The sequence below is a fragment of the Haematobia irritans genome, chromosome 1, assembly GCF_050003625.1.
Source record: "Haematobia irritans isolate KBUSLIRL chromosome 1, ASM5000362v1, whole genome shotgun sequence".
In the NCBI taxonomy this organism is placed as follows: Eukaryota; Metazoa; Arthropoda; class Insecta; order Diptera; family Muscidae; genus Haematobia; species Haematobia irritans.
Window position 1 is genome coordinate 123839585 of NC_134397.1, and position 22543 is coordinate 123862127.

General features: G+C 32.5%; 1 protein-coding gene across 6 annotated transcripts in view; it reads left to right on the forward strand.

Annotated features, from left to right (window-relative positions):
• jvl (javelin-like) overlaps positions 1–22543 on the forward strand; it is a 380644-nt gene that overhangs the window by 36714 nt on the left and 321387 nt on the right. The window contains exon 1 of one of the 6 annotated variants that reach the window (XM_075291597.1): positions 4963–6162. The exons of the other annotated variants lie outside the window; for them this stretch is intronic. Coding sequence (XP_075147712.1) covers positions 6160–6162 — 3 coding nt within the window. The 5' untranslated portion in view covers positions 4963–6159. Of the gene's footprint in view, positions 1–4962; positions 6163–22543 lie in introns of those variants that run through there. 6 annotated transcript variants of the gene reach the window in all.

Here is a 22543-nt window from a genome sequence, read left to right on the forward strand (position 1 = left end):
TAAATTTTGGATATTATCTCTGAAATTGGATCCCTGCCTTGAAATCATATGTATTTGATGTAAAGTAAATTTTCCTTAATACAAATAAAAAATTATTTATATAATTTGGATTTTTAAACTGGCCGTTGAATGTTAAAGCTAGATTTCTTACTAAAACTGTCTTAAATAAAATAAAGCCGCATCTTTATCTCGGAATCTATACAAAATTCTGTAAGTGAATACTAAAATCTTTAAAACAAGTACATTTCGTTGAGTGTAGTGAGAAATAAAATAATAAAATTATGGATGCAATAATGTATTCGTATATACATATATGTTATATATTCCATATTCGGAAAATGTTATTCATAATTAATATATAATAAATTAATGACAATCTTAATTGAGTTTTAAAAAGTATTCAATTAAAAATTTAATTGATTCAACAATTTTTATAATTGAAACAACAATCAATCACACAAATTAATAGTATCAATTAATTTTTTAATTTACTGTCAATTAATTTTTTAATTGATACTATCATTTCTGTGATTGAAGACATTTCAATTAAAAAATTAATTGGATCAATTAATTTCGTGATTGAATCAGAAAAAAAATTTTTGTGTGTAGCCATTTTCTTGATTTATTTTTACAATAAATGTACGATATTATCAAATTATAGTTTTTTAATATTTTTTTTTATTTTTGTCCTTTACAGGTACGTTTATTAAATTCATGCATATATGCTAGTACCAAACAAGTAAGTAAACTTTAAAATCAGACGCAGTTAATAGGATTATCATATGGCGAACATAGTGCTTATAATACTAATTATTTTAGTACAATGGTAGTCACATCTCTGGTCAAGCAGTTGGTTTTACCTTTCCATGGGAGAATACGAGAGTAATAAAAAGAAAACGTCAGTTTACGTTGCTGAATAAGAGAGAGAGAGAGAGAGAGTAAGAGGAAGTTACTCAAACTATGAGAACATTTGTCCGCATTACAAATATTACGTGCAATTTTTTCATTGACACATACAAATTTATATTTTTTGGTACAAAATGCAAGTTGTAAAGATTCCAAAACACTGCAATCATGTATATCGAGGTAGTATTAATCTGGCCATTTAAAATTAAAATAAAAAATTCATCCTATTTTCATTAAAACGAACTGGTTCGTGTTTTATCTTTTTCTGTTTGACTGAAAAGACAAAACAAAAAATAGAAAGTTTTGCATGGCTGTTATTCCGCCACACAAAATGTTATTTGTATCCATTGGATACGATTTGTATGGATGTACATAAGCGTGTGAAGTATTTGTATGTTAGCATGACTCACATAACATGGGTGTAGAGAGGTGGTTCTCATTTTCTTACTCGCAATACCCACAACATGTTCACTCTCTGAGTAATTGACCCTCTCTCTCTCTTGCTCTCACATTTGTCTATAGTTAGCACCTTTATTTAGCATTCATTCAAATATTTTCGAATCATATCATGTTGCCAGATCGTACACTCAAAAAAGTGAACACACCAGGAAAGAAAATTTAGGTTAATTTTAGAAATTTTTAACTAAACTATATTACAAATAAGTAAATATTTTCCGATAAATTGAACATAATTAATAAGAATGTTAAATGCAACATTTTTGAGAGTTTTTACACAAAAATCCAAATCAAAGAGGGGTTTTAAAAAATATTTGAGGTGATCACATTATTCCTTTCCTTCGTGAAAATATGCTAACCGCGGTGGATTATATCGTTGTCAGTAATCTTTGATAAGAATAGATGTTGGAATTTACTCAAAAAGTTTCTATCTTAATATCGCTTGTACCACCGTGGTTAGCACATGGAGTATGTATTCCTCTAGCTACATGCAATCTCACTCCGCAAGAAGACTACCAGACTAGGAGCTCACTGATAACCATTTTACAGACAATTATGAAAATCTAAGCCTATTGAAGTGAATGCTTATTGAATTCCCTAATTCTAGAACAAGGAAGACTAAACGAACTTAAAAACTAAGCCAATAATGTCGAAAACTTGGCCGAATTTAGGATTGTCTCCACTTGTGTGGCAACGAGAATATATTTCCATAAACAAATCAGATTTGATAATGATGTTGGAGTTTATATATTGGGAATTCCGAGAACATCATATATTGTGACTTAAAAGGACTTTATTTGATCAGATAGTCGAAAATGTCATTATGCGTCAAATTTCACATAATGGGCTCCAAGATTTTAATGCATAACCAAATGATTAGGTAAGTACACTGTCATTTGATGGAATATGTGTAGGACAAAAGCGAACATCTACTCTTACTCTTACGGAGAGCAAACTTAACATTGTTTTTCTTGGTGAAAACATGAAAACTTTGCTACGAAATATAAGAAAAATAAAAAAATCGTGATAAAGCATTTACTTAAGGTGCGTAAATAGACCTGACTAGATATCTATAAATCGAAATCGAATAATTGTTTATTCAAAATTTGGCATAAAAATCTAGAAAAGTCGAAATAGGTTATTTATCTAAAAATAATCGCAAAACCGATTTTAGATTTTCAACTGTTTCTTAATTTTGATGTTTTCTCTTTTCATATTCATTGGTTTCAGTTGAATTGAAATGTACCAAGATGTAAGGAAAGTCACACATATATCTTGATTTTTATATCCTCCACCATAGGATGGGGGTATATTAACTTTGTCATTCCGTTTGTAACACATCGAAATATTGCTCTAAGACCCCATAAAGTATATATCTTCTGGGTCGTGGTGAAATTCTGAGTCTGAATCACGCTAACTTCCGAGAAGTTGTTATTGATGTAGGTCGGATGGTATTGCAAATGAGTCATATCGGTCCATAATTACATCTAGCCCCCATATAAACGGACCCCCAGATTTTGATTGCGGAGCCTCTAAGAGTAGCATATTTCATCCGATCTGGCTGAAATTTGGTACATGGTATTAAAATTGGTACAAAAATTGGTCCATATCGGTCCAAAATTATATATAGCTCCATATAAACCGATCCCCAGATTTGACCTTCGGAGCCTCTTAGAGGAGCAAAATTCATCCGAACCGGTTGAAATTTGGTACATGGTGTTGGCATATGTTCTTTAACAACCATGCAAAAATTGGTCCATACCGGTCCAAAATTATATATAGCCCCCATATAAACCGATCCCCAGATTTGACTTCTGTAGCCTTTTGCAGGAGCAAAATTCTTCCGATCCTGCTGAAATTTGGTACATGGTATTAGTATATCGTCTCTAGCAACCATGCAAAAATTGGTCCATATCGGTCCATAATTATATATAGCCCCCATATAAACCGATCCCCAGATTTGACCTTCGGAGCCTCTTAGAGGAGCAAAATTCATCCGAACCGGTTGAAATTTGGTACATGGTGTTGGTATATGTTCTTTAACAACCATGCAAAAAGTGGTCCATATCGGTAAATAATTATATATAATTGTCAAAATTTTATTCCTATAGAAAATTTTGTCAAAATTTTATTCCTATAGAAAATTTTGTCAAATTTTATTTCTATATAAAACTTTGGCAAAATTTTATTTCTATAGAACATTTTGTCAAAATTTTATTTCTATAGAGAATGTTGTTAAAATTTTAATTCTATTCAAAATGTTGTCCAAATTTTACTTCTATAGAAAATGTTGTCAAAATTTCGGTTTGTCAAAATTTTATTTCTATAGAATTTTATTTCTATTGAAAATTTTGTCAAACTTATCGGCCTTTTTTAGTTTAATATATACCACGTATAGACTACCTTGCAATTTAGAAGACGGTGTTAGGAAGTTTTAAGATACCTTGCCATTGGCAAGTGTTACCGCAACCCAAGTAATTCGATTGTGGATGACAATCTTCAGTAGAAGTTTCTACGCAATCCATGGTGGAGGGTACATAAGCCTCGGCCTGGCCGAACTTACGGCCGTATATACTTGTTATTAATAGAACTCTATTACCAATAAGAAAAAATTCTGGTTTGATTAAATAAAATATCAAATTGTGTAAAGGTCTGGTTATGCATCTAAAAATGTAACGTAGCCATAACATAACGTCAACGTATGATTTTTTGTGGCCATTAGCCTAATAGAAAAAACGTACCAACAAACTATCCAGAACAGGGAGAAAAAAGTTCGAGTTTTTACACTTAACAGGAACTTTGCGAATAATATTAATTTTATTTATTTATTTATTTTATCATATATCGCTTTAATATACAAGAAAACTTAAACAATGCGATTCTATCTATAAGATATTTCAACATATAAAAACAGAGTATTTAAGTATAATAAACTAGTTATAAATTATGCATAAAAAAGAAAAAAAATGATAGAAAACCGTTTGTATAATATTAATTTCTCATCCTCCATGTTAACCGAAAACAACGCAGTAGAACATTTTTAATTAAATCTATTTTCACGCTAATAGCATTTTTCTTCTTTCAATCGATGACGCTTGTTTTGATTAGCTGATACGCCAACGACACGTAAACTTTTGTGTTTTCTGAATCCTACGACACGTTTACGTTGTGCAAACGTAATCGCAATCGTTTGTATGAACTTTCGTATATCAAAAACAAACAGCGACACGCAACGCTACGCTTACGAGCCATTTTTGGATGCATAACCGGGCCTTAATTCACTATCCGAATTTATTCTGAAAAGAAAACTATTTGTTAAATTCTCCACACTAAAACCAAAATACAAATACCCATATAAAGTGACCCTTATCGAGAAGTAACAAAAATTTCACATTATCACATCTGGCAACATTGAATACAGGGCTGTCATTTTAGCCTAAACTAATCGCTAGCAACAGCTAATACTAACTCTCAGCAACAGAGAGAATTCATAGAGCTCAGAGAGCAATTAGAAACCATAACAGAGACTGTTATTCAGCGCTGAAGTGTCAGTTGACTCTTTTGCTCCATGTAAAATGGACATTTCAGTTGTCACACAATTGTCAAAACGCGTACAACGGATCCACGCTTAACGCGCGTTCATTTTTTTCGGGTAAAAGTTGTCTGGTTTTTTGTTTTGAGAAACCTACCATTTTTGCTGGCGTTGTTTTTTTTTTTTTTGTATTCGACTCGTTTTACCATTTAACGCAAACGTAAACACTGGTTGGTGGCATTGCATTATTATCTGACGGATGTGAATTGAATGAAAAAAAATCAAATATGAAATAAAAGAATTCTGTAAATACACCCCACGTATATATACGTGGAAACCTATAGAAGAGAATGTAATAAATAATCTTTGTGTATGTGAAATCTAATGTTTTTGTTGGAATTTTTCCGGCAATTCTTTTCTTTGAATTGCCAAGATTGTGGTGAGATTCGAGATCTATGAATGTATCGGCATTTTTGTTTTGTGTAACAACAAAAAGAAAAAAAACGAAAGAATTTTATGGCAAAAGAAGAGAAAAAGCAGCAACAACTTGTTTTACCAGATTTTTGACGTCATAAACCGTCTCCAATGTTAAACTAAAATCAAATATAAAAATAAATGAATTTTTAATGTAACAAAAAAATAAATAAAATCGGAGAAAAAATAATTGTGTGAATAAAAAATTTACAAAAGCTGAAAAGAAAGTATTTTATAAGAAATTGAAATTTTATGGAAAGAAAAAATTAATTTCAAATTTCAAATATGGTCTGTGAAAGTTGATGGTGTTTTACAGTAGAAAAAAATTGAATGAATAAAAATGCAAAGCTTTTGTTAAACCGATTTGTAAGCGAAAGAAAACAGCAAAAAAAGAAGTTGGCAAAAAATGATTTAATACAAAAAGTCATATTAAAAATTTTATAAAAAGTCGATTTCTTATATACACCATAAACAAAAAAGTTATACCCTTCACTTGGCTCAACAGTTCTAATTGAAGAGAAATTCCTCTCTTGGTCTTCAGTATAAAAAATATATACACATATACAAATAAGGATTATTGCGCTCTCCAGAATCAAAGATCATCTCTAATACGCTCTATATTAAAGGATTACTTTGTCATCGATCTGTTACTTTGGCCAAAAACGAATTATTGCAATTGGTTTTGATATTCATTTGCCGTTAGACCAAAAATGTTGGATTTCTCTTTATCTTATGGTTCATCATCGTCATCGTTGTCATTGTAAAGCGACCACCTTTAATTACTCGTTTAAATGGTACGTAAACATTTCACTTTCTCTGTATAGCTTTTTACCTCTCTTTGTTTTAAAATAACGACTCTTCGGGGTCGATTATTGGTTTGTTTTTATTTTTGCTGAATTCACTTAAATTTCTCAGCAAAAAAATGTGGACGTTCTTCCTGAGCAATTACTTTTAATGTATATTCAAAAATTGTTCTTTTGGGGAGATATAGAAAACCTTTTTTACGGAGTTTTTGTAATAAATAAAAATTTTTCTGAATTTCACTGTACGTAAAACAAAATAGTGGAAATTTCGAAAAAAATATTTGAAATGTTTACCGATGAGTCGCATGACGTCAGAAAGGTTGCGGAAACCTAACTATGTATCTCATTTTAAAATCTTATATCGGCCACAAAATCTCTCCGAAAAAAACCACAGTCAATAAATTATCCAAACCGAAGTATTTTGTAATAAAAGAAAATTTTTAGAGTGGTTAGGACAGTCTCATCCTATATAGAGTTTTCATGGATCTCAAAAGAGCACTATGTTAAGATTCTTGGTTGACGTATTCTGAGTATGATGGTTCTGAGTCCTGTCGGAATGTCCGTGGTCTTATGTTGGTTTAGGTATAGTGGCAGCCCGATATTTCAAGTGGCAGCCCGATATTTATATTTCACTTTGATTATTCAGTTCATTGTGGTGAACTTCCCTCTTATCACTAAGTTCTGCCCGATCCTATGTTTAGTTCAATGATAAGGAACCGCCATTTTATAGCCGAGTCCGAATGTCGTTTTACATTCCCAGCAAAAATATTTGGCATAACTTTAAAAGCACTTCCAGAAGATGCATTCCCAATGATGTTCTTTATTTTAACTACCCAGGAAACGTTTCCGACAAGCTATAAAAAATTATAAAAATTATTTATTCGACAAAATATCACAGAATTTTTTTAATTTACATCGAAAACATTGAATTCGGATCACATCTAAAGAAGTCATGCAAATTCAGTGCAACGGCTGTTGAAATTGAGGACTTCCGTCCTATGACAAGCCCATGTTAAATTCATCCAAAAATAACATTCTCATTACTTTTTGGCGATGCTTTTTTTGCGGGGTTGCAGTGAAATCACTTAGAGAAGCTTTGAAACACTGAGAAATGTCATTAGCATTACTGAGAGGAGGAAATCCACCGCTGAATAACTTTTTGGTGTTTTTGGTGGAAACTGGGTTTCAACCCGCGACTCTGTGTATGTAAGGCGGACATTCCAACCTTTGCACTACGGTCGTATTGTAAAGAATATTTTCACGGTTGACTTCGTTTTTTTTCTGAAATTTATATGGGAAAAGTGTATTGGTTACATAAATAAATCGCTGTATTTTTTATTTTATTGATCACAAGCAAAAAATGTAGGGAATACTATAAAATTTTTGAATCAATTTAAATTTGTTCAAAATTGGCTACCTTTGGTACGAATTATAAGCTTCAAACGGCAAATAAAACCATCACACGCTGCAAGAAAGTGGCTCTGTGGTATTTTGGTACATTTTCGTGGAAGCGACCTCTTGGGATGGTGACACCTTTAATTTTTTTTCCAATATGCCGCAGGCACAAAAGTCCAACGGATTAAGATCCGGAGATTTTTGTGGCCATTGTGTGGAAGAAATTTGGCGAGGGAAATTTATAGAAATTTGACGCCTACCGAGTCCTGTTGGACGGTCATTGGCCTGTGAACGAAATGTTTGTATGCTCAGGTCTTCAATGCTGTCTTTAGGAAATTTCTTCGATAATATTCGTAAAATATTTTTACCCCACTATCGATTAATAGGAATGGGGAGCGACCAGACGCCGGTACGACCAGTACTCAAGCAGTTCCCATCGAAGGTGTACATGTTCAGCTAACCTCTTTGGCAAGTAACCTCAATCTTGTGTTACTCAAACTTGGAATGGCTTCCCATCAGATAAACCCATATTCAGTATCTGACCACATTCGTGCATGCGAGGCAACTCTTTGGCTCTTTCCAGTCGATTGCGACATATTTGCTTGGTAGAGCTTCGTGCGCCATCAACTTTTGTTGAATTTAGCACATCTTGAATTAATTTCAGGCTCATACTCGTAAATCCATGATTCATGTCATAGACGTGCTTCGAGCCACTGCGATCATAATTTCGTAGCATTTCTTTCTACCAATCGACATGACCCATTTCGTGAGTGTTTGACAAACTATGTGGGATCCAACGAGAATAAAATTTGTTGTAGATCAAATAGTCATGCAAAATTGAATGTATGCTGGTACCACTAATGCCTAAGGTTTTCTCACTCTCACGATAGGTCACATGACGAACAATAATTGATTTTGGACGACATTTGTGAAATTCGTCTTGCAGTGAAATACGACCTCGGTTGAAATCCCCATACAATGGACAAACATTGGTCCTTAAGAGTGCTTGAAATAATTTCATCGATTTACTCTTGTTGAATTAATCCAAGTCGAGAGTTGTAAAAACTAATCGCACGAAAATGGTCACGATTTAATTCCTTTTTTTGGGTGAGATTAATTTTTTTTTTAAGTTGATAAAACGTTCTGAGTATGTATAACCTCGAAAATCTCAAGCTTTTCGATAGAGCTGTAAGTTCATAAATTGCAATACTAGGAATGCCCTATCCTGAAATATACAAGGCAACCCTCTTGGATGACAAACTATTCATGTTTTAGTCCGTGCGTGTGGACATTACCATAGTCTTCAGTATAGATCTGACTTGTTGAGATGATTCAATTTGGGCCTAATATGCTTACTTTTTCTACGGTAGACATCAACAATTTTTTAAAAAAATGTTTGGAGTTGAAGAGATACAAAAACCAAAACTGTAAAAAAGAGAAGAGAGGATATCCGTTCTCACAAAGTTTTAGGTTTTTATTTGTAAGATGAAGCAAGTATTAAAAACGCACTCTCACATTTCTCTTTGATTGAACGTTGTCTCTGGCCGAGATCATCTCTGGTATTCTGTCAATGAAAAATAATCCACTTTGTCATAGCTCCATTACTGTTTTTAGAAAATAGGCTCCATCATACTTGGTATTAACGTGGATTTACCAGTCATGTCGCGTTGAATTTCCCTTTACGTCTTACGGTTTATTGCCATTATCAACATTGTAAAGCGACCACCTTTAATTACTACTTTAAATGATACGTAAACATTTCGCTTTGTTCTTCATTTTCGTTTCTTTTTACCTCTGTTTTTTATTATTTTATTGATATTAAAGACTCTCTATGGGATCGAGGGATCCCTCTTGTTTTTAGTTCTTTTGATTTCACTGACACTTCTTGGGACCTTTGTGGATATTGTTGTTGATTCTTTTAGCTACCCAATCTTCTGTATTATTTTTTTATTCTCATACAAAACAATAACATTCTTAAGATACTTTGTTCTCCTTCTCCTTTCACACTTTTTTAAGTAGCCAGTATGTTTTGTTTTAAACGTACCTCTGAGGATTTATAATTATGTTCCATTTATGATTTTTTACACAGCACCAAGAGATGTGTTTTCCTCTTAAAGTGAATTTTTCTTTCACACAACAATTGTGTTTTATAATTTTATTCAATTTTTTCTTTGTTCTTTTTACAATTTCCTAAATGTTTGTTTATAATTATAGTCTCTTGTATTGGTGTAAAATGTTCTATTATGATAGAACATTGTAAGAGCGCCACTTTTCTCAGTCATTACACAAGATTTGCTACAACCTAGAGAAAGGTAATCCGATGAAATTTGGAATAGATTAGAACTTTACCATATAAAGGGAAATCAATAAAGAACTTAATAGTGGCAAAAAGAAAATACGGGAAACGTAGGCTATCGTTATGGGTTAATAGTGTAGGTGACCAATAAAATGCAGTTCACACTGGAGAAGACATCTGCTTTGGATTACTCGCAATGACTTGGTTTGCCTGATGTAATTACCCATAGAAATAGAATAAATGTCTGAGGTAATGGATTTTTATTTTTTTTTTTAAATATCTACAAAGAAGACAAATTTCTTTAAAATTAGAGCTTTATGTTTTAACTATCCCCATTACTTTCCCTCAGTGTAATTGTTGCATACATATGTTAGCTTGAACATTTATTGGTTTAATGTGCTCAATTTCACTTGTCATAATTTTATTTGATTGTAAACTCACAGTTTATCGCAAAGCAAGTCGCATCCATAGATTTCTTCTTTTCATATACCAATGATAATTTATGAAGAAATTTTAATTGTTACCCATGGACAAATGAATTCAACCAAGATCTGCCCACTATTTGTGGTAGCTTATTGTAACTCTATATTTATGCTATAGATATGCTGGTTTTAATTGTATATCATCATCTTTTGTTTTTTTCCATAAATTAGAAGAAATTTTGCAGAGCCAACATTCATTGAATGAGGGTCAGTGGTAGTAGTTTATCTTTTATTTGTTCCGTTGCATTTTACAGACGTACTATAATGCATTTTAAAAGGTATGAGAGTAATTCTAAATAAATTCAATGGGACAATATTTATGTTTATGAAAAGGGTTGTCTATTACAGTTTGCAGATATATTTATCGTCGTTTCCATGGTTAAAGGTATAAACTCCGTACATTCGCCTCCAAATAATTCCCTTCCAATAAGCTGATTCTCATTTCTTTTTATGACTCTGCAGAGATATCTATCTTAGCGGTAGTATTGGCTCAAAATACTTAAGGGACGTAAGATCAAAAAAATTGAAATCTTTAAAAGTAGATTTTTATTAAAATTAAAAAAAAAAAAAACGTTAAGAGGTCGGAAAGTCTACTTTTCGAAACCTTAAAATAGTTAAAGGTCGACTTCTTGGTTCTGATTACAATCCCCAACTGAAGGCCAGTATTACGTTCGTGTTTCACTACGCCCAAAGAAAAAATATGAAGGAAAAATCCAAATTATCAGTCCAGTAACATAGTAAAGTAATCGCGTTTTTTGAACCGGTATTTAGCCGATACATTCAAGAGTGACATCACTTTATGAAATTAGTATAAAATACGGATGTTTGAGTTTGCACCTCTTTCCAATTCCTACTCATTTGATATTTCAGTTGAAAACGGCTAAAACTAGCCTTGGAGGTAGTAAGAAACAATTCAATATCGTTGGGACCTCAAGAACTGTTCATTATAGGTTAGGTTGAAACGACGATAAAGTTTGTCTCATGTCGGCTGACATACAGCTAAGCCAGTATTCGGCTTGCTGTGCGCTCTAACGTATCTTTCCTTGGTACTCTTGTTTATTCCAGGAACTCTGTATCTCGAACGAATTCCCTAAAGGCGCGCGCGATTTTTTTCAAGTACCCAAGTCGATCATCTCATCTCTTTTCAATTTTCATCTTAAAATACATAATTTTCAATTAAGCATTTGCCTGGTTGCTAAAAATAAGAAAATTATCATTTTCTGAATATTCATGTTTCAATACATAAATTCAAATGTCTTTGAGCTTAAACTGACCTATTTCACGAGCGAAAAAGATTTTCGTTGTACCACTATAGCCACTTTTCCATTTCTGTCGTACGCTGAGAAGAAAAATGGTCAAAAGTTCTGATCCAGTAAAAAGCAATTAAAACAATGAAATAAAAACAGGATTCGATATTTGTCAAGAGGCATATCTATCTATTAAATATTTGAAAAAATCCACAAATTAGATTAACGGCCATTTTCATGTAGCTCCGTTTGGCTTTAACTGCCAGTTAACAGAAAGTAATTTGCGAATATCTTTTCTCCGGTTAACTTAAACTGAAAATTTTTCATCAGTTAAGTTCCTAATTGGTATATGGAATACATAACCATGATGACAGATATGTCCATAGTACGATTTAAAAGTTCGTTAGCTAACGAAGCACTAACGGAACTTCATGAAAATGGAGGTAAATGAAATAATCATATATATCATTTGAAATATTAAAAATTAAATTGGGCGATTTGACCGCCCAAAGGGAGGTCATAACGTCCAAAAATCATTTTAGGTGCCCGGTCATTATTCCCACGATCCTCCTGGCTGTAGTCGTACTCTCATAGAGTAGTTCTCCAGCCTTTTTCTTATTTGGGTCACCCCATAGTACTTTCGTCGCCCTTCCGACCGTTGCATTGGTCCACAACGCTTTATGTATCTCCCGTGCCCTTTCATCCCGGCGTAGCATTTATTCGTTTTGCGATCTCTAAGTGCACTTCACTATGTGCCCAAACTCTTATAGCCAGTTCATTTGCCTTTACGTTTCCTCTTATTCCGGCATGTCCAGGCAGCCATATAATGTGGATCCTGTCGTATTCCGAGTATTTGCTGATCATTATTTTGGATTTCGCGATCGAATCGTAATGTCTGGTATTACCTTCATTGCCCTCTGGCAAATCGTAGAAATGTTCACGTTTTATGGCCTCGTCTTATTTCTCAACTATGGCAATCAATTATGGGAATCACTTCAGCCTGCATAACTGTGCAGTGGCCCGGAAATCGCGGAATAGGATCTCGCTGTCTGGGTCCTCCACATCTACGGCCGTCCTCTCATCCATCATCGATCCTTTGGTGTAGAAGTTTCGCTCTCTCTCTCCCCGGAACTTCTTACTGTCAGATTCGTCAGCTATAGCCACTCCGGTATGTGATCATGGATTGTTGCGGCATCCGCCATTTCACCCACCGTCTCCCCTATTATCCTTTGATGGATCGTCATGTTTCCTTAATTCTCCCAATATTTTCAATCTCATCGCAGCCATGGGTGCTTCATGTCAACCTCTATAGGTCTTCAATGTTCTGGTTGATGTGGTCTTAATTGCCCGAATCCGAATCACATACAATACAAATCTTTAGTTAAATTATTCTATGTAGTCCTCTCTACTAAAAATAAATCAATCCACTGAGACTAATATGTAATATTCGTAGTATTGATTATAATATTTTATTTAAATATTATGAAGAAAGTTCCCACATAAATCCCGAAAAAACGTAGTAAAGCCCTAGAAGAATACCAAGTTAATATAAATGTGTTAAAATTTTAATTGAGAAACATCAAAAATAGATGCATATTCCAGAAAAACAGATATTTTTGCATTGCTTAATAAACGTTGGTACATGTACCATATATTGCTCAAATATTTAAGATTGTTTGATAAACAAGCCTCCATTACTTAATTTCAATCGTGTTGCACACTTTATTTAAAGCCTGCACAATATGACGATATTCATTTCATTCAAATATTGTTTTTGTATATAAATTTTTATATTTTGCCTTTGGTACTGGCAAACTGATAACAATTTTCAACAAAAGTCCATTATTTGTTTATTTTATAAATATTGTCAGTTTTTTGTTTATTCAAATGTGTACCCATATGTGACGAGAGTTAAAAAAATAACAGTAAACGATAGCAAGCAAAGTTGAAATAAAGTTAAAATTTTGACCTTGAAATCACTTTTCTTCTTTAAAAAACATATTTCGTTTCATTTTATAAATGTCTATTGTTGAAAACTGAAAATAAGAAGTTGACATTCATTTGGTATCCAGTAATACCTGTTCACATTTTTAAAGAGACGGGAACTCGATCAATAACAATTGAAGTTGGGCTAATCAAACAGTGATTGATTAAATGGAATTTTATGTGTATCGAATATTAATTTCTTTAATTAAATTATATAGTGAATGATGGCCATCATCTTAAAAACTAGACCATGACAATTTTGAGAAAAAGCGTTTTTATTAACAAAAAACAAAAGTTAATGAGAATCATGAAATAGGGGTATTCCATTGGTAAATTGAAAGACATCCAACTATATGGATGTTTCTTTAAATTTGAGTCACAATTTAATGAACCAATGAATAGTGTTAAAACATTTTAAATTATTTTTTTTTATTTGGAAATGTTTTTTTTATTTGTTCATTTGGATAATATTAAAAAAATGGAAAATATTTTGCTGACATTTTTTCCTGTGTACTAGATACAATTATGACGCTTCAATATTTATTCATTTGATTTTTAACATTTCGATTTGTCGTCCATTTCCGTTCGATATTTGAATTTTGCAATCTCCATTCATAAATCTCTAATATATTCAAAATTATTCGCATACAAAAATTCCATTGAATATGTGACATAACATATCTATATCGTTTTCATTATTTATGTATCTGGTTTATTGTTCCAATCAATACAATTTGTTTTTTGTTTTCCAAAATAAAAATGTTATCATTTTTAAAATCTATTACAATTTAAAGGAAATAGGAAAGGTTTGAGCAATAAATTATAAATTTTATTTTAAACAAATAAAAAGAAATAAAATATGCAAAAATGAAAAAGTACAAGGAAATGTTTAGATGGGTTGAAAATAATACATAAAAAAAACATATCACCAGAAAATTTTCAATTAAAAAATTAATTGAAGATGACAACATTTTCGATTAAAATAATTGATATAATTAACTTTTTAATCAAACTAGAAACTTTATGCACAGAAATCAAACCAAAATATTTCCACTTAAGCTGTTAAGTTAATTCAAGCTGACAATTTTTTTAATTAAAAAATTAATTGATATAATTTATTTTTTAATCAACTAGAAGCAGTGCCAGAAGATTTTTAAATCTTTAATCAAAAATCTAATTGATACGGTTAACTTTTTAATCAAATTCGAAAGTTAAAAAATGATTGAATTTTTTTAATTTTTAATACAAAATTTTCTAATTAAAATAAAAATATTAAGTCAATTAAAAAAATGATTGGAAATAGTTATGTCTTTAATTAAAGATCATACAATAATTTTTTTATTCATACTTAGAGCATAAAGTTAGTTAAGAAAATGCGTGAAAAAGTTTGCTATTTTCATTAAACAATTAATTGTTCCAAATAAACATTTAATTTAAAAAAGAATTCATGTCGATTGCAAAACTCAATTATTTTTTAACTGTTTTAATTTAAAAGTTTAACTAAATAAATAATTAAAACAAAAAACAAAGAGTTTTCCAATCGACATCAATTAAATTTTTGATTGAATCAATAAAAAAATTATAAATTGTTGCAATCACCACCAATTAAATTTTTAATTGAATCAATTAAACGCTGAATTGTTTTATTTTTGCAATCATCATCAAATAAAATTGTTATTGAAACAATTAAAAAATTAATTGAAATATTGAAATCAATTAATTCTTTAATTAAATATTTTTTATGTCCAATTAAAACTGTGATTGACACTATCATTTTAGTGATTGAAGACATGTAAATAAAACAATTAATTGGATCAATTAATTTCATCATTGAATCAGAAAATGTTTGTGTGTGTTTAAATAATTGAAGCTACTTAACTTTTTAATTAAAAAAATAATTGATACAATTAACTTTTTAATCATTGGAAAAAAAATGATTGAAAGATATAAATTAAAAAAATAATTGATACAATTAACTTTTTAATCATACACGGAAGACTAAGTCATTGGAAACAAATGATTCAATGATTGAAACTATTTAAAATTTTAATTAAAAGATTAATTGATATAATCGAAAGACTAAGTCAGTGGAAAGAAATATTTGAATTTGTTTTTTCATTTTAAATTAAAAAATTAATTTAAATTACCAATATTAATATTAAGCTAAAAGCACTAAGTCAGTTAAGAAGTTAAGAAAGATAATGAAAATATTTACGTTTTAAATTGAAATAAAATCTAATTGAGTTTCAACATCAATTAAATTTTTAATTGAATCAATTAAAAAATTAATTGAGTTTTGAAATTTCCTAATGAAATCAATTATTTTTTAATTTATATTTTTAACTATTTCTATTTCCAATTAAAACTGTGATTGATACTATCATTTTTGTGATTTCAATTAAAATTGTACCAATTAATTTCGTGATTGAATTACAGAAAAAAATTCTGTGCAATGATTTCCAATTAGATATTCATCAGTGGTTTTCCGATGTGTTTATTAATCTCGATGGGTGTGAGTAATGCTTTCTATACCGCTACCAAAATCATTCCATTCTTTGTGTTAGACCCTTCTCAATTCTCCGACTATAGTCAATGTCAAAAAAGGGAAATGATCTCTACATACTTATATCTATTTATGAATTTATTTATAAAATGACACATTAATGCATGATCACCATTGTAGCTGTAAGCAACCACACAATAGATATTCTCCTCTTCAAATTGCCAAGTCACTCAATCATACAATGAACCTTCTATAAAAAGACCAAGCAATGAAGACATTTTTATTCAACTTAAAATTCGTACTGACTAGGGTTGACAACAGTCTCAAAAAAACGAAAACTATGAAACCCTAGAGAAATTCTACAACTCTTAAAATGACAACATATCAAACCAACAATAGCAAAAAGTCCAAAAGCAATTTTATTCATATTAATACCAATCATAAAAAAACAAAATTAAAAATGAGCGACAAAGAAATATGAGACCTTCCCAAATAGAAGAAGAAAAAAAAACAAGAATAAACTGAATAAATATAACGAAAATTGACTTGCATTCACCAGTGCACGTATATACACAGAAAAAAATGTTTATCTCATTCAATCACGAAATTAATTGATCAATTGATTTAATTGAAATTTCTTCAATCACAAAAATGATAATATTACTCACTAAATTAAAAATATCACCCAACTATTGTTAATTAAAAAGACTTAATCAGTTAAAAAGAGTAATGGACATTTTTTTTTAAATTTTTCATTAAAAATTTATTTCGAACAATCAGTTGTTAATCAAACTAAAAACATTAACGGCCATTTTCATGTAGCTCCGTTAGGCTTTAACTGCCAGTTAACAGAAAGTAAATTGCAAATATCTTCTCTCCAGTTAACTTTAACTGAACATTTTTCTTCAGTTAAGTTCCTAACTGGCATATGGAATATATATGCAAGATGACAGCTTCGTCCATAATACGGTTTAAAAGTTGGTTAGTTAACGGAACACTAACGGAACTTTATGAAAATGGGGGTAAGTCTATTCAGAAAGTAATTGAAAATAGTTGCCTATTTAAATGAAAAATTGATTGAGTTTTGAAATCAATTACATTTTTAATTGAATCAATTAAGAAATTAATTGAAATATGCTAATGAAATCAATTAATTTTTTATTCAAGCATTTTTGTATGCCCAATTAAAATTGTGATTAATACTACCATGTTCGTTATAGAAGACATTTCAATTAAAAAATTAATCAATAATCAATTAATTTCGTGATTTTTTTGTGTGTACTAATATACTTGTTTGAAAAATTTAATTGATTTCTTTGGCACTAAATTAATTTTTTTAATTACATATTACGTTATCGTTCATTAACTAAATGCGGTTAATAAAATGCTATGAGAGTTAAATGCAATTTTCCAATACGTCTATAATCATTTTTATTCGCCTTTCTTCATGCTACCTCTCTCTCTCACTATCTGATATTTTCCTCATTCTCCCCCACTTTCTCTCTACTGGTATTAGCTGGCAACAAAAATATGAAACAACATAGACAACAACAACTAGAAAGCACATGTGTTCTCTTTTTTCTTACTACTCAAATGTATATGTAAACATTATTCGTTCAAAGAATACATCGAGGGGTATTGGTGGTGGCATGTTATTGAAGTAGTAAAACTATTGATATTAGAATTGATTTGAAGACTTGACTGTCTGTCTGTCTGTCTGTCTGTCTGTCCTAGAAACAAGTACAAGAACCACTTGCAAATAACGATAATGGCGAGATACTGGGAGAAGAAAATTGGCGTTTATTGAAAGTAGAACGTCTAGCACATGAAATTCTCAAAAAAGTGGGAACATTCAAACGACAAAAATTAGCTAAATAATTACCATTTTCTAATTTATAATCTAAATTCAATACATGCATACATATATGGGGCTAAGGCGACAAAGAATGTTTGGAAATCGAATTTAGAGAGTTCATTTGATGTCATTTATTTTTTATTTATGACAATGTCAATTTGGTACTAATTTTATACGATTTTGTTTTGATGTACTATTCAAATGAAATAAATAAATACAAATATATGTAGAGAGGGATCCAGCCACATATGTATGTGTGAATGAAATTCGTTGCAGAGCTTCAAGTATTGAACCCGTATAAATCTTCCTTCTAAATCCTATCTTACAATACGCTTGAATATATACAATATTTTTATTATCAAATAAATTAGAAACTATTAAGTTAAATTGTATTAAATTAAATAAAAAAATTAATACTAAATTAAACCATTGAAAGTCATCAATAATATATAATAAATGGAAACAGCAGTTGATCGAATTAAATAAATGACTATAGGTAGGTTAGGTTGTAGAGGATGACATCAATTTTTGTGATTCCTCGATGTAACCTTTCCAGCTTCTTACTCCCGATATGGTCCCCTTTAAAGTAGTCTCAGAACATCCACTTGTCCGTCTTCCATAAAAGAAATTATAGAACGACCAACTAGAGGCCCTGATGAAAGTAAGTATGTTCCTTAAGCTGCACTCCCGCATATTAGTGAGAGCCTGTAAGAAAAGGGAGCCCAGAATATTGTCTCTTCTAAAGGATAATGCTAGACACCGACACAGGAAGTGGGACGAGTCTTCTCTATCGCAACCTTTCGAAGAGACCCAATGTCTTCGCCATATTTCATCATATTTGACTTCTATCCTGTAAAGATAATAGTTATGCTATTGTATTGTAATGTAACTGTCTTAGGGTCTAATCGATTATGTTATGTTCATGCAGAAATAAAATAAAATTAAATTAAAAATTAAGATAGGGGAGGAAAAACGTCTGCTAGGACATTATTCTTTCCACGAGCGCCCTACTTCGCCAGCACATCCGCCTCCTCATTTCCCATTATTCCACAGTGCTCAGGTACCCAGCACAGATTTATATATAATGCTGTTCAGTGATAAGGTTATCAGTTCCCTAAGACAGCAGCTGACTACCTTCGATGTTATGTCAGTGCTGCATAAGGCTTTTAAAGCTGCTTGACTGTCGAAGAAGAAGCTGATATCACTTCTGAATAACAGCCTCATTAACAGCGACTCAGCGGCTTTTGTGATCACAGAAATCTCCGTCTGCAAGACTCTCGTATTCCTAGTTCACTGCAATATATGTCGCTGCCCTCCACACTTGGCTTGTGATGATAAACATTCTCCTTGGTCATATGGTCCGTCTCTCTATAATGACCGGCAAAAATTTCAATATGCCTGTGGACAGTACTCTCCAGCGTGTCCAAGCTCTTAAGTCTCATGAATCTCTTTACGAGTAAAACGAGTGGGCAAACTCCCATCAGTACCTCCAAAGCGGGAGTGGTCTTCATAGCGCCTATCATATAAATAAGTGCAGTCCTATTTATCCTATTTACTTTCGACATATGATTTTGGTGGCTCACTATTGTCCACCAAACATTACAGCCATATATGGCCACATGTCTTACAGCCGCGGTATAAAGCCAACCAAAAAGCGAAGGCCTCATTCCCCATCTTTCCCCGACCAATTTCAGACAAGAGTACAATGCCGCATTGGCCCTCTTTATGCGGTCTGCAGTATTCTCCATCCAGTTCAGTTTGGAGTCCAAGAGAAATCCTAAGTTTCTTGCTAATTTCGAGAGGCACAACTACGTCCCTTGGAATTCAGGAGCCTTGTATCCGATAACCTTTCTTCTTCTGGTGAAAAGTTCTAGATCTGCTTTCCCAAGTTTCACATCCTCGAATCCACTCCGAAAGATATAAATACTCAATTAAAAAAATTGTTCTACATTTTATTACAGTTTTTGCACGAGCTAATAACAACATTTGCTGTTAGATCATTATTTCTATATTTATGGGATATATTCCCCTATGTTCCGAATCGCAAATCGCAAGAATTAGGTTTTCTTAACTGGTTGGCTGATAAGTCCCCGGTCTAACAAATAAAAACACATTTTTTTTGTCAAAATTCGTTTTTTTTATTCAACATAGTTCCCTTCAAGAACGATACAACGATTATAACGACATTCCAATTTTTTGATACCATTTTGGTAGTACTCCTTCGGTTTTGCCTAAAAATAGGCCTCAGTTTCGGCGATCACCTCTTCATTGCAGCCAAAATTTTTCCCTGCGAGCATCCTTCTGAGGTCTGAGAACAAGAAAAAGTCGCTGGGGGCCAGATCTGGAGAATACGGTGGGTGGGGAAGCAATTCGAAGCCCAATTCATGAATTTTTGCCATCGTTCTCAATGAGTTGTGGCACGGTACGTTGTCTTGGTGGAACAACACTTTTTTTCTTCTTCATATGGGGCCGTTTTGCCGCGATTACGACCTTCAAACGCTCAAACAACGCCATATAATAGTCACTGTTGATGGTTTTTCCCTTCTCAAGATAATCGATAATAATTATTCCATGCGCATTAGATAGGGTCACGAAAAAAAGTTGATGCGGTCACCCCCCAGTTTTGTAGCATATTCGAAGACAATTTCAGAACACCAAAACTTTTTTTTCCGTGCACCCTACGACCCCCCGAAATACAATTTATTGTGCTGTGTCGTCATTTGAAGTCCGATCGAAAAGAAACGCATATCGTTGTTCGTGGTTGATCAGGGGCTATATTTCGTGCATTGGTCATTTTTGACTCCGACGTCAAATTTGATTTTTAATTTTTTTATTTCGCTTCGTATACCCCTGTGATGCCCATTTCTTATAACCATTATAAAGATCTTAATAAAATATGAAACTTTTGCTTTTGAAGTATTTACTTATATTCATAAACAAAAAAGATACAGAGATTTTAAAAAGTCAATAGGTCACCCTACACACCACCAAATAGTTTTTGCTGTGTTGTCATGATGTCCGATCGAAACCACACTTTTTTCAAATACTATCAACAGCCTTCTCTCACAAAAATATGGACAGACTTAAAACATCATGTAGCGAAAGTGATTGTTAGAATTTTAAAACAGTAGGCTCTCAAATTGTTCTAGCAAAAACACATGCACTTTGCATAACGCAGAAAATGCCGTAGTGCAAACAACGAGTATGTATACAAAGGTACCGTTAGAAATTTACAGATAAACAGGTTTTGTGTTCTAAATGCCCTATAAATTAATTTCGTAGATGTGAATAACGATGTGCATGTGGTTTCGATCGGACATCATGACAACACAGCAAAAACTATTTTGTGGTGTGTAGGGTGACCTATTGACTTTCTAAAATCTCTGTAACTTTTTTGTTTATGAATATAAGTAAATACTTCAAAAGCAAAAGTTTCATATTTTGTTAAGATCTTTATAATGGTTATAAGAAATGGCCATCATAGGGATATACGAAGCGAAATAAAAAAATTAAAAATCAAATTTGACGTCGGAGTCAAAAATGACCAATGCACGAAATATAGCCCCTGATCAACCACGAACAACGATATGCGTTTCTTTTCGATCGGACTTCAAATGACGACACAGCACAAAAAATTGTATTTCGGGGGGGTCGTAGGGTGCACGGAAAAAAAGTTTTGGTGTTCTGAAATTGTCTTCGAATATGCTACAAAACTGGAGGGTGACCGCATCAACTTTTTTTCCCTTTAGGCCGTGACCCCATCTACTGCGCATCCCAAAAAACAGACACCATTACTTTGCCAGCGGACTTTTGAGTCTTTCCACGCTTCGGAGACGGTTCACCGGTCGCTGTCCACTCAGCCGACTCTCGATTGGACTCAGGAGTGTAGTGATGGAGCCATGTTTCATCCATTGTCACATATTGACGGAAAAACTCGGGTTTATTACGAGTTAACAGCTGCAAACACCGCTCAGAATCATCAACACGTGGTGCAATGGTTAGCATGCCCGCCTTGCATACACAAAGTCGTGGGTTCGATTCCTGAACACCAAAAAGTTTTTCAGCGGTGGATTATCCCACCTCAGCAATTCTGGTAACATTTCTGAGGGTTTCAAAGCTTCTCTAAGTGGTTTCACTGCAATGTGGAACGCCGTTCGGACTCGGCTATAAAAAGGAGGTCCCTTGTCATTGAGCTTAACATGGAATCGGGCAGCACTCAGTGATAATAGAGAAGTTCACCAATGTGGCATCACAATGGACTGAATAGTCTAAGTGAGCCTGATACATCGGGCTGCCACCTAACCTAACCTAACCATCATCAACACGTTGTTGTTTTTGGTCAAATGTGAGCTCGCGCGGACCTATTTTGCACAGAGCTTCCGCATATCCAAATATTGATGAATGATATGACCAACACGTTCCTTTGATATCTTTAAGGCCTCTGCTATCTCGATCAACTTCATTTTACGGTCATTCAAAATCATTTTGTGAATTTTTTTGATGTTTTCGTCGGTAACCACCTCTTTCGGGCGTCCACTGCGCTCACCGTCCTCCGTGCTCATTTCAAAGTTGCTTCACAAACTAATTGACGGACAGACGTCAAATTTT